Raw genomic sequence first — 12,090 nt, forward strand, 5'->3', positions numbered from 1 at the left:
TGCCCTTTCTGTTATCTACATGTGTTCTGTTGTACATAGGGTTTTCAGAGGCCTGCTATTTCAGAAGTGGATGGCCAATCCTTCTTCCTAGACTGTCTTAATGTGAATGTTCAGATTTAGAGAAGTATCAGACAGACCAGCAAGTTAAAGGTATATCCATCCCTACACACTCATATCATTTGGGCTTTTACCCCTTCACTGTTTGTACACAAGTAAATTTATGTGCAGTTATATGACTTAAATGTCTTAGAGATTTGTCTGTGATGATAAATAAAGATATCATTCTGGTGGCCTAGTCTGTAGAGAGTTGAGCTGCTGACTCAAAGATCATGCCTCTCCCCCACTTTGAATCCACCAGCTGCTCCATGGGGCAGAAAGCTAGTCTCCTCCCATGTGATTTACTGCCCTGGAGATCCAGCTTTAGCTTGGTTCTGACTAAATGACAATGTATGGTAGTAGTAATTTTTTTAATGGTTGCAAAAGATTGTTGATCATTTCAGTTGTATTGTACTGATTGGATACCTACACACACTCCTCCCTATCATTTGGGCTTCCCCTCCCTCTCACTGTTTTTACACAAGTGAAATTACATGTAGGGGCTCTGGTGACTTACTGCTAAGGAACTGTGCTGCCAAAGCAAAGCTCTATGGTTCAAATCCACCAAGTGCTCCATGGGAAAAAAAGATGGGCAAACTCTCCCCAGGAGATTTACTGCCTCTGAAGACTTGCTGGAAGGTCAGCTATGAGTTGTTTCCAACTCAAAAGTATGCAAGAATAATGTCCTAGACAGTCTTATTATTAGATTAAGATTTTGTGACCTAGAATTCCTTTTTTAAAAATTCCGTTTATTTATCCATTTACTTAATGCCAGCTTTGTTACAGGCACGGACCTTGGTCCCAGGGATACAGTGGCAAATGCATATGTAAAAAATAGTGTTGGCTTTCCCAGGGCTTAGAGTGAGAGCAGCACATCTGTTCTGCTTGTTGGTTGAATGCACACACACTCCTAATGAATCTTGCCAGATGTGATTATCTAGTCCAGAGATTGTTGTTCTGTTCTGCAAATGAAATGATTGGGTAGTAAATGTTTTAGGTTTTGTGGGTTACATATGGTCTCTGTCACATGTTCTTCCTGTTTTTGTTTGGCTTTTTGCAGCCCTTAAGAAAGATAAAAACTATTTAGCTTAGTCAGTGCAAAGCCAGGCCCCAGGCCAAAATTTTGTTTTAAGGGTAGTTATCTACCCCTGATACAGTTTCAGGGGAAGTTATCGACTCCTGATAGAATAATCTCTTTATCCTACTTAGTTTCTTGCTTTCCTTTCCTTCTTTTGTTTACTCTACGAAAGAGTGAAAAAGATGTGTTAAGAAGTCTACGGTGATGGCTGATGTTTTTCCCCTGAAATCTCCATGTGTCTAATGTCTGCTGTGTTGTTGCTGTGCACCGGCATGTTTAAGCTCCCCTGTTCCACACACTGATTCTTTTCTCATTCGAACCTTCTCCTCAGTTGGCTTTGTCTCTCTCCCCAGGCTGGTGGGGGCCGACGGTTTTCATGGCTGCAGCTGGTGTTATCTGCTTTACTTTCTTACAGATGGCAGCTCACCTGATTTGTGTGGAAAGTGTGGCTCTCTCCTTGGTGGCTCACTGATTCCCTGGCACTCCTGTGCTGTGGACCTCTGGAGCCAGCCAGATGGGAGCCTTGTCCTGGGCCACTAAAGACAGTGAATAGGACCAAGATGACTAGGTAGATAAATCAGGAAGTGACCAACAAACAAGCAAGGACTCCCTACCCAAGTCTAAAATTTAGGGCTGAAGAGTCGGTTAAGGCAGTGTTACAAAGCCTGCCAGTCCCCAGTGTCCTTGACTAGATCAGCAACTGCTCCTGACCTCCGACTCTTCCAACCTCTTCTGGAGTTACTCCTAAGTCTATCCTATCAGGGTATTGGTTGCCCACTGAAAATAGAGAAGATGATTTCACAATTATATTTAGTCTTTGTATTTCCCTATTCATTGTTTTGGCAGCCCACTGCCTCTGACCCTCTGCTGTACTAAATATTCTATCTTACATAGTGGTCTGCTCACTGTGGCCAGCCTTTCATATGCAGGGACTGGCACAAGCCTTCCCCCAGGCGCTTGCTGCCAACCCCTGCTGCCTCAGGTTTGAGGATGCTCTGGGCTTTCTCTCTCACAGCTTCCTGCCTTCACCCAGTTGAATTGCTCAGCACTGAACTGCTTCACTTCAGTGTCCCATCAGTTTAGAGCCCTCCTTCTGCCTTCAACTTCTTATTTTCGTGTTTGTTGAGTTGTTTCAGTAAGAACTTGGGAGAGAGGAAAGCAAACATTTACTCTCGGGTTACCACCTGAAACAGGAATGCATCTCAGGAAAATCCCTCAGCTTAGTAACTTTGTGTGTGTGTGTGGATTGGGAAAGGATCAACACTTTTCCATGTTAGTGGAATCTCGTCCCAGGTTTCCATGGGAGCATAGTTGAAAGGGAAACTAACCTGGATTATACCATCTGATTATAAGGAAGTTGTCAGTTTACTTCTGCCATTCCAGGTCCAGGAGAGTCCAAGCCAGGGTGACATGTAGGATCAGTATGCGCCTAGGACTAAGGAAGAAGGAGGGACGATGCCTTTGAGTTGTGATGTTGAGAAGAGTGTGGAATTTCCCATGCGCGGACTGACAAAAGAACAGATAAATCTCCTTGGAGGAAGTTCAATCACGGTGCTCCTTTGAGTCAAGGATGGTGAAACTTTCTCTCACATACTTTGGGCATGTTGTCAGGAAGGGCCAGTTCTTGGAAAAGGACATAGCACTGGGGAAAGTGGAGGATCCGAGAAAGGGGAACAAGGTGGATTTACAAGTGACTGTTACAGGGGGCTTGAGCATCTCGGAAATGGTGAGGACGACACAGGGCAGGAACACTGGGAGTCACAGGCGACTTGACGGCACTTGGACACAGGACTGGAGACACTTTTACCTGGGTTTTTTTTTATTGTTGTTGGTGGTTTCTCCCTAGTGTTACGGATGACCTTATTTTCTTTTCACTTTTACCTGTTTTTCTCAGTTTATTTTCACTTTGCCTCTACTTGCTGGAACCAGAAACACATGGAGTCATCCTTAAATCTTCTCTTACCCTTTTGCCCCACACCTAATCCATTAAAAAACAAACAAAAAACAAAACAAACAAACCACCCACAAAACCTGTTGGCTTTTCCTTCAAAACATACCTAGAACTGGCTCTGGTCACCTTCTCCAGATGCTGGTCCAGGTCACCATCTTCCACCATGTACATTGTGGAAAGAACCTCCCTGTACCCAGCCTTTTGTAGCTGGGACAGCAACCATAATAATTTTTTTAAAGTACAAATAAGGTAATGTTCCTTCTCTGGGCAGTGGCTCTGTGGCCCAATGCATGCTGACCCTCCAACCTCTCCTGTTACTCTCTCCCCATGTTTGCTTCGTTACAGCTTCACAGGACTTTTTGCTGATCCTCTAACACAGCAAATAAATTCCTATTTTTATGTCTTTAGGCTTTTGTGTTTGCTGTGTTCTCTTCCTGTAATTCCCTTCGTTCATATATCCCTCTCTCATTCCCTTTAGGCTTCTACTCGTATATTCCTTACTGATGTCTCTCCAGGCCACCCAGAATAAGTAGTATCTCTTCTCTATTTCACCTTAGTTATGGTCAGCTCCATGGCAGTGCATTTCCTCCTTTCTGACCTTCTCCCTCACTGCCTGTCCTCCTTTCCTGACTCTGTGTTCCTTCATGGAACTTAGCACCGTAAATTACATGATACAGTTACTTGTTGATGGATTTCCTTCCCTCTAGAATATAAGCACCAAATAGATAGGGCTATTGTTGGGTATAATCCCTCTCTACCTCTGCAGCCTACTAAGGTGCCTGGAATGCAGTGAGGTCCTCAGAAAGCATTTACTGAGTGACTGGATGAAGAGTCTGAAGTTCTGGAGTCCTAAATAGAAATATTGTGAGAACTTGCTTATCTCTAAGTTCTAGTTGTTTTCAGAATATAACAAACAGCAAAACCAGTCTTAGGGGGAAATCTGTCCAGTTAAAAGTATGTATATCTTAACAAATTTTGCAACTATTTTAGAGTCAGTTTACTTTTTATAAGATAAGCATGGAAGTGCTTGGTTTAGTTCTACTTAGTGACGGCTTGCTTTCTTTTCTCTTGCATGAATAGAATTATGTTTCAAAAGCCTGGTACATTTTCTTTGTTTATTTATAGGTGGAGAGCAGCTCAGCTCATCAAGAGCATACCTGCTACAGACCTGCCACAGGTCAGGGCCAAGGTTGCTGCCATGGAAATGCTGAAGGGTCAGAGGGCTGACCTTGGGCTCCAGAGAGCCTGGGAGGGCAACTATCTTGCTTCGGTAAGTTCAAAGAAACAATGTAAAGTGTGTACTTGCTCCCTTTACAAAGAGAGAAATGAGTTGTTATTATTGTTGTTGTTGCTGTTATTGCTGTTATGTGTTGTCTAGTCAACTATGTCCCATAGCAACCCTATGAACCCTTGACCCCTGCCCTATGCTGAGCCACACTCATCATCTATGACACACCTGTCCCATTACCACCATCACTGTGTCAATCCATCTCATCCAGGGTCTTCCTTTCCTGCACTGCCCCTCCACCTTCCAAGCATGATGTCCTTCTCCAAGGACTGGTCCCTCCTGGCAACATGTTCAAATTATGTGAGTCAGTGCTTCAAAATCCTTTCCTCCAAGGAGCAACCTGGTTTCATCATCTCTAGGACAGACCTGTTTGTTCTCTTGGCAGTCCATAGGTTGTTCAATACTCTTCTCCAGCACCACAACTCAGAGGTATCAGTTCTTCTTCTGTCATCCTCAGTCATAAGAAAGAAAAAATATCTTTAGAAATTTAAGAATTCTTAAGGAGATACTAAATTAAAATGTTTTAGTGCTTTTATTCTGGTATTCTGATTATCATTAAGCCTAGAACACTTAATTAAGCTCAGGTAGGACCTATATGTAGACCCAGGGATAGTTGTTGGAACAGAACAAGGGGATACATTGTGTGAATTTAAATAGGGAAAAGTTTCTGTCAGTGTTCTATTCGTTCACCATACTTAATCTATATGTTGAACAGAAAATCCAAGAAGGTAGACAGTATGAAGAAGACAGCATCAGAACTGGAAGAAGGCTTATTAACAACTTTTGATATGTACATAAGATAAACTTGTTTGCTTAAATACTTAGAGCACTTCCTGATGAAGATCCAAGACTACAGCCTTCAGTATGAAGGCAATATAAATCAGAACTCAAACTTATTACCATCAAGTTGTAACAGACTGATAAGGGTTTTCAGTTTCCAGTGGATTTTCAGAGGCTATAAATCATTCAAAAGGAGACTGCCAACTTTTCTCCCCATGGAGCATCTAGTGGTTTCAAACTGTCAGAGAGGCACCACCTTTGGTTTGCCAGAATAGCTCCCTATAGACTATACTACCAGTGCTGCCTTCTTCACCATAAAGGAGATATAAATGCTCACAGCTGGATCAGTAAGCAGCATCATGATAAACAAATAATACTAATGTTGTCAAGAATTTCGTTTTATTTGGATCTACAATCAACACTCAGGGAATCAAACAACTCATTGCATTGGGCAGATTTGCTACAAAGGATCTCTTTAAAGTATTAAAGATCCAGGATGTCACTTAAAGACTAAGGTGCACCTGACCTTAGCCATAGTTTTTTCATCACTTCACACGTATGCAAAAGCTGGGCAATAAATAAGGAAGACCAAAGAATTGATGCCTAGTAGCAAAGAATACTGACTAAACTATGGACTGCCAAAAGAACATGTCTGTCTTAGATTAAGTACAGCTAGAATGCTCCTTGGAAGTGAAAATGGCACAATTTGATCTAGCATTCTTTGGACATGATATTAATAGTGATCTTGCCTGTGCTTGGTAAAATAGTAGTAATCGTTGCTATTAGATGCCATGAGTCAGCCACAACATAGCTACCCTGTGAACAGCAGATCTAAACCTTCCCTTGTCCTGCACCATCCTCATGATCTTCAGCATGCTTAAGCCCATTGTTGTGTCAGTCTGTCTTGTTGAAGTTCTTCTTTTTCTCTGACCCTCTACTTTTCGAAGCATTAATGTCTTTTTCCAAGATCTGGCTCCTCTTGACAACAAACCCAAAGTACATGAGATGAAGTTTTACAATCCTTGTCTCTAAGGAGCACCCTGGTTGCACTTCCTCCAAGAAAGATTTTTTTTTGTTCTTTCAGCAGACCATAGTGTGTTCAAAATAGAAGACCCTCAAAAAGCTGGATTTGCATAGTGATTGCCAACAATGGGCTCAGACATCATGCAGGATAGCTTGAGACTATGAATCGGAACCAACTTCACAGCACTTAATAATAACATAACTATGTGGTACAGCACTTGTCTGTCAGTTTGCTGTACTGAGATAACTTGGGGTTGCTATGATACTGAACACTTTGCCACTGGTTTGTCAAACTCCATAATGGTTACCCATGGTGGTTTGGTAGAGCTCCTAGATTAAGACAGACTTAGAAGCAGGATTGGCATCCACTTCTTAAATAAGAAATGATGATAGTTATAGAATAAGGTTCAGACCTTTTGTTCATAAAGTCACTATGAGTTGTGCTTAACTCAGTGGCACTTAACAACAACAAAAACAAAACAAATTTTAAAAAACAACTTTTAAATTGGGTTTTCTCTTTATAACAATAGCAAAACATACAAAATATTTGATGTTTCTTCATTTCTCAGCCCACCTTTACAAAAGACTTCTCTGCATTGCATTTGTTACATTCTGTACCTCAGCATTGGACTGCTTAAACCTTCAGCAACTATTTTAATTACCATTTTTATATTAATTATTTCCCAAGCCACATTTCACCCTTTCTCCCACTTCCTATCTTTAAAAATTTAGAGGCTCTCAAATGTTTTAACAACACTCTAGTTATTTACCACCTGGACTGAGGAAATAAAAAGTATGTGCGCAGAACTATGTGAGTATAGTTATAAACTCTGTAAGTGCAGTTATAAAGCACTATACTAAGAGATTGCCTTTTCATATAAAATGCTAAGCCTACTCATTTTATCATTTTATTTCTTTTTCTTTCAGAAGCCAGATACACCACAGACCTCAGGCACTTTTGTTCCTGTTGCTAATGAACTGAAACGCAAGGACAAATACATGAACATCCTCTTTTCCTGTCATGTCCGTAAGGTAAGACAAGCTTGAACCAGACCACCCTGGAGAGAAAAACCTCACTCAGACGCAGCTCGTTTAAAAGTGCCCGCAATGGAAGATGTCACTTTGAGGACGAAGGTGCATAACATGATCAGCTTGTTGTGACGCATTTCTGGAGTGACTAATGGGACATTTAGAGTCAGGCTGTAGTCTTCATAAAGGAAGTGAATTGTCTTGGTAACCCTTTCTTTTCAAAAGGGTGAAAAATACAGTTTGTAAAAGATGAAAATGAGATACTGAGATTTGAAGGTGAGAAAGAAAGAAGTTAATGACCATCCTTGCTGGTCTGAGCAGAACATATGAATCATTTTTTACCTGGAGATGATAGCAGTCGGGCAAGTGGAAGAGTAGAATGCAGGGCTGTTGGGTTTTTTTAAAATAAAAAAACAAAACCACCAAACTTGATTAGGAAAAGAGAGATGAAATTCAAGTGATTACAAAAGAACATTTTGTTAAAATTATGCAAATAAGTATTAAAATGGTAATGAAATGGAAAATACTGGTGTAATAATTAAGATTGGAGCATAAATTAATTAAATAGGGAATAGATAAACAATAGAGAAAGTGAAAAGAAGCCAAAAGTTGGCAAACCTTTAGTTCCACCAAAAAGGCAGATTAAACTTCAGCTATGTGTTGTGTTGTGTATTTGCCAGGTGTCATCAAGTTGCTTGACTCAGAGCAACCTTATATACAGCAGAATGAAGCCTTGTCAGGCTCTGTGTCATCCTCAGTATCGTTGCTGGGTTTGATCCCATTGTTTCAGCCGTTGTATTGATGCATCTCCTGGAGGTTCTTCCTCTTTTCCCATAAGCCCCTACCAAGCAAAATGTCCTTCTCCAGAGACTGGTCCTTGCTGGTACCAGGTCCAAAGCATACCGTCCTAGATTCTAAGTAGCGTTCTGGCTGTGCTTCTTCCAACATAGACTGGATTTGTTCCTTTTTCAGGCGGTCATCTTTGGCAGCTTCGTAGTTCAGATTGATCAATCCCTCTTAAGTCTTACATATTCATTTTCTTTCCAGCTTTCAAATGTACATGAGTTGTTGTTGTTGTTATGTGCCGTCAAGTCGCTTGCAACTCATAGCGACCCTATGTACAACAGCCCTAAACTCTGCTCTGTCCTGTGCCAATGCACTGTCTCTGACACTCCCATCCGATTACCCCAGTCACTGAATCAGTCCACCTCATAGAGGGCCTTCCCCTCCTGCGCTGTCCCTCCACGCTACCAAGCATGATGTCCTTCTCCAAGGGCCGGTCTCTCCTTACAGCATGTCCAAAGTATGTTAGACGGAGCCTCAGAATCCTTGCCTCGAAGGAGCCACCCGGTTTAACCCTTTCCAGGACGAATCTGTTTGTTTTCCTAGCAGTCCGTGGTATTCACAATACTCTTCTCCAGCACCACAGCTCAAGGGCATCAATTCTCCTTCTATCCTCCTTAGTCATTGTCCAACTCTCTGATGCATAACAAGTGATTGCAAAGACCAAGGCCTGTATCAGATGTACCTTAGTCTCCAGAGAGACACCATTGTTCTTCAGTATTTTGGAGAGGTCCCTAATAGCAGACTTTCCCATGGCAATATATCTTTTAATTTCCTGGATACTGGTGCCGAGAGTGTTGACTATGGAGCCAAGCAAACTAAAGCTCTGATCAATCTCAATCTCTTCACCATCCATCCTGATGCTGCCAATTGGTCCAGTGGTGAGAATCTTTGTCTTCTTGACATTGAGCCTCAATCCATATTGTAGGCTGCAGTCCTTGACCCTCTGCAGCAGGTGCTTCAGATCCTCCTCAGTTTCAGCAAGCAGAGTTGTGTCATCTGCATAACGCAGATTGTTGATAGATCTTCCACCAATCTTGTTGTTATCAACAACATGTACATGAGACTATTTGAAAATGCCATCGCTTGGGTCAAGTGTACCTTAATCCTCAAGATCAGATCTTTTCTTTTGAGCACTTTAAATATATCTTTTGCAGCACAGTTGCCCCAATGCCATACATTGGTTTCTTGACTGCTACTTCCCTGAGCATTGATTATGGAACCAAACAAAATTAAATTCTTGGAAACTTCAGTCTTTTCTGTTTATCATGATATTGTCTATTGATCTAACTGTGAGACTTTGTTTTCTTTACGTGGAGTTGAAGTTCATAAGCAAAGCTGTGGTCTTGAATCTTCATCAGTTTTCTTTGTGTTTGCCAAACAAGGTTGTATCCTCTGCATGCCTCAAGTTGTTAATGAGTTTTCTCCTAATCCTGGTGCTGTATAATAGTTTCATCTATGTAGTGTGAACAAACTATTATCTGTGTTTGAACTCGGTGTGATATAGATGTTTAGAAAAATAGAGAGAAGCCTGTTACCATTAGGAAGGAATAGATGTCATCAAGAGCCAACTGGCAAGATCTTGGTGTTAATATAGTTGTCCCAAGTCTTGTTGAGCTCCTACTTCCAGAAACTATGTTTTAAAAGTGGACTTAGAGCTGATGAGACAATCAGAAAATGGCACTCAGTAATCAAACTTATACACCCGCACAGACAAAAAAAAAAGCCTAAAGAGCAATGTCTGTCTGTGAATATCACAGACAATTGTACCATTCCAGTGACTCCTCATACCCACTATCTAGCATATCTCTTTGCCAATATCAAGTTGTCTGGGAAGTCAAATTACCAATCAAAACAAATGATCCACGAGAGTTGAATCGTGTTTAGAATTGTGTCATCTACTTGGACACATGGCTAGGAGGGACCAGTCCTTGGAGGACATCATACTTGGAAGGATGGAGAGAGCACAGGGAGAGGAAGATCCTGGAAGAGATGGCCTGACACAGTGACTGGGGTAATGAGGGCAGGTGTTTCAGAGATGATGAGATTGGCTCAAGTTAGGGCAGGGTTCAGAGCTAATGTACATGGGGTCACTATGAGTCACAGATGACTCGATGGCACATAAAAATAACAACAACTGGAATATGGAAAAGCCTGATGTCTCTGAGTATCTTTCCAGTAATGACATTTTTATATGTGACAGAGAGCATGCCTGTCTTTAGAGCTTGCTGGATTAAAACTGAAAAACTTCATATTCATACTCTTGTCCTTCTAAATTCACTGTAAAATAATCTTTCTTTATGCTTTAGTTTAGAAATACCTTTTTTAGAAACCTTTCAATCTCAACAGTATGCCAGAGTAAATTTAATATGATTTCAGTGAAGCCAGCCTCTTTGTGCTTTGATTCTTTTTGAAGCATTCACTTCCCATTAACCGCAGTTACAAAATGTCCCCAAAGGTTGAAGACTTCTCCAAATAGCAACTTTCATCATTATGTGTTTTCTCCTGGTTTACTTCTCTAGGGAGACTTTATATCATGCCCCCTGTGGTACTGACTAAACCTGTAAATAGATCACTAGAAGTATTTGAGCAAAAGTGAAATGAAAGGAATTTCTTACTTGGTTCAGGACTTTAGCTTTGAGTAATAGAAGAACTAAGATAAAGTATCATCAAATGTATGTCTGTAACTCAGTTTTTCTGTTGTTTTATGCCTTTACATGGCAGCAAAGTAGTCCTCATATTTATATTAACTTAATTGAGCCTGAAATTTAGGCATTTACATACATAGAGAATTTTTTTATTTGCCTCTTTGATTTAACCTAGTTATACAATTTGGAGCTTTTACTTTGTTACGTGATGTCCTTCCCACTCACCTGATCCATGTTTTAAGGATAATTTGAGTTACTGAGACAGAAGGTAAAGATTTGTGATGTGTTCCCTTTAGAAATTACATTTTTGGCATAAAAAAGAGTAATATTTCTAAACAAAAAACAAAGCATCAATATAATTGCTTATTTAGGATTTTTGTTTGTTGTTTTGTAGTTCAATTGTCACAGAAAGGACAATGCTCTCCATTTGACCACTGCAGGATATTGGCTCTAATTCTAGAGAAATTATGGAATGAAAGGTTTTTTTAATTATGTTCTTCTGCACTACAGTTGTGTTTCCCAATGCAATTCCATGGATGAGCCATTCTACTTTTACTTATTATTCAGATTCCATTGTATAGATTGTCTATTCTAACATGTGTGGAAATGGTACTGAGTTTCTTCCAGGATAAGTGTAGCAAAACCAGTGTTCTGTTGGGTATTATTAGGTACTTGGGGGAAAGGACTCTATTATTAAATGTGTTTGGGTAATGCTATGTTAAAGTGTTCAACTTACTCTTTAAGTGCAAAATTCCCAGAACTTTTAATATATTCATCAATTATTAATATTCTAAGGGAGGCGTTGCTTTGCAGTATTTTTCAAATCTTTTCTTTCACAAAACATCACATAAGGCTACTGTGTCGAAAGCCTGAAAAATACCAATGTAGAAGCTATATATTTACTTCACATCCTCTGACAAGTACCAGTCTTCTTTTATGGCAAAATATTGTTCTATAAAATTACCTACCAAGAATAGGAATTCTTTTACCACAAAGACTGCTTTACTTTTAGTTACAGACAGCATTTTTGTCAAGTTGAAGACTGAAAATAAGCTTTTGTTGTAAGAGAAATGGTTGGAAAATGGACTGATTTTTCTTTTTAATTATGAGGCAAAATGGAGACGATTGAGTACAATTTAGACTAGAATTTGAGGAGCTGATGGCATAGGAGGATTAGTGTTGGGCTGTTAGTGACCATTTGGCAGTTTCAACCTGCTGTCAGTCCAGAGCACAAAGATGAGACCGTTTCCTTCAGGGAAGGTTCAGAGCCTCTGAAAACTGTGGGGGAGTGATGATGATGGTACATTTAATTTTGTATTTATATCCTACCAAAGCTAAGAGTATTTTAAAAAAT

At 40.3% G+C, this 12,090-nt stretch overlaps 1 protein-coding gene across 1 annotated transcript in view; it reads left to right on the forward strand.

Moving 5' to 3' along the window:
- MYO1D (myosin ID) overlaps window positions 1-12,090 on the forward strand; it is a 449,506-nt gene that overhangs the window by 281,344 nt on the left and 156,072 nt on the right. The window contains exons 18-19 of the mRNA XM_006890918.1: window positions 4,251-4,395; window positions 7,144-7,248. Coding sequence (XP_006890980.1) covers window positions 4,251-4,395; window positions 7,144-7,248 — 250 coding nt within the window. The remainder of the gene's footprint in view (window positions 1-4,250; window positions 4,396-7,143; window positions 7,249-12,090) is intronic.

The sequence above is a fragment of the Elephantulus edwardii genome, unplaced genomic scaffold, assembly GCF_000299155.1.
Source record: "Elephantulus edwardii isolate Elephantulus edwardi_28Jun2011 unplaced genomic scaffold, EleEdw1.0 scaffold00094, whole genome shotgun sequence".
In the NCBI taxonomy this organism is placed as follows: domain Eukaryota; kingdom Metazoa; phylum Chordata; class Mammalia; order Macroscelidea; family Macroscelididae; genus Elephantulus; species Elephantulus edwardii.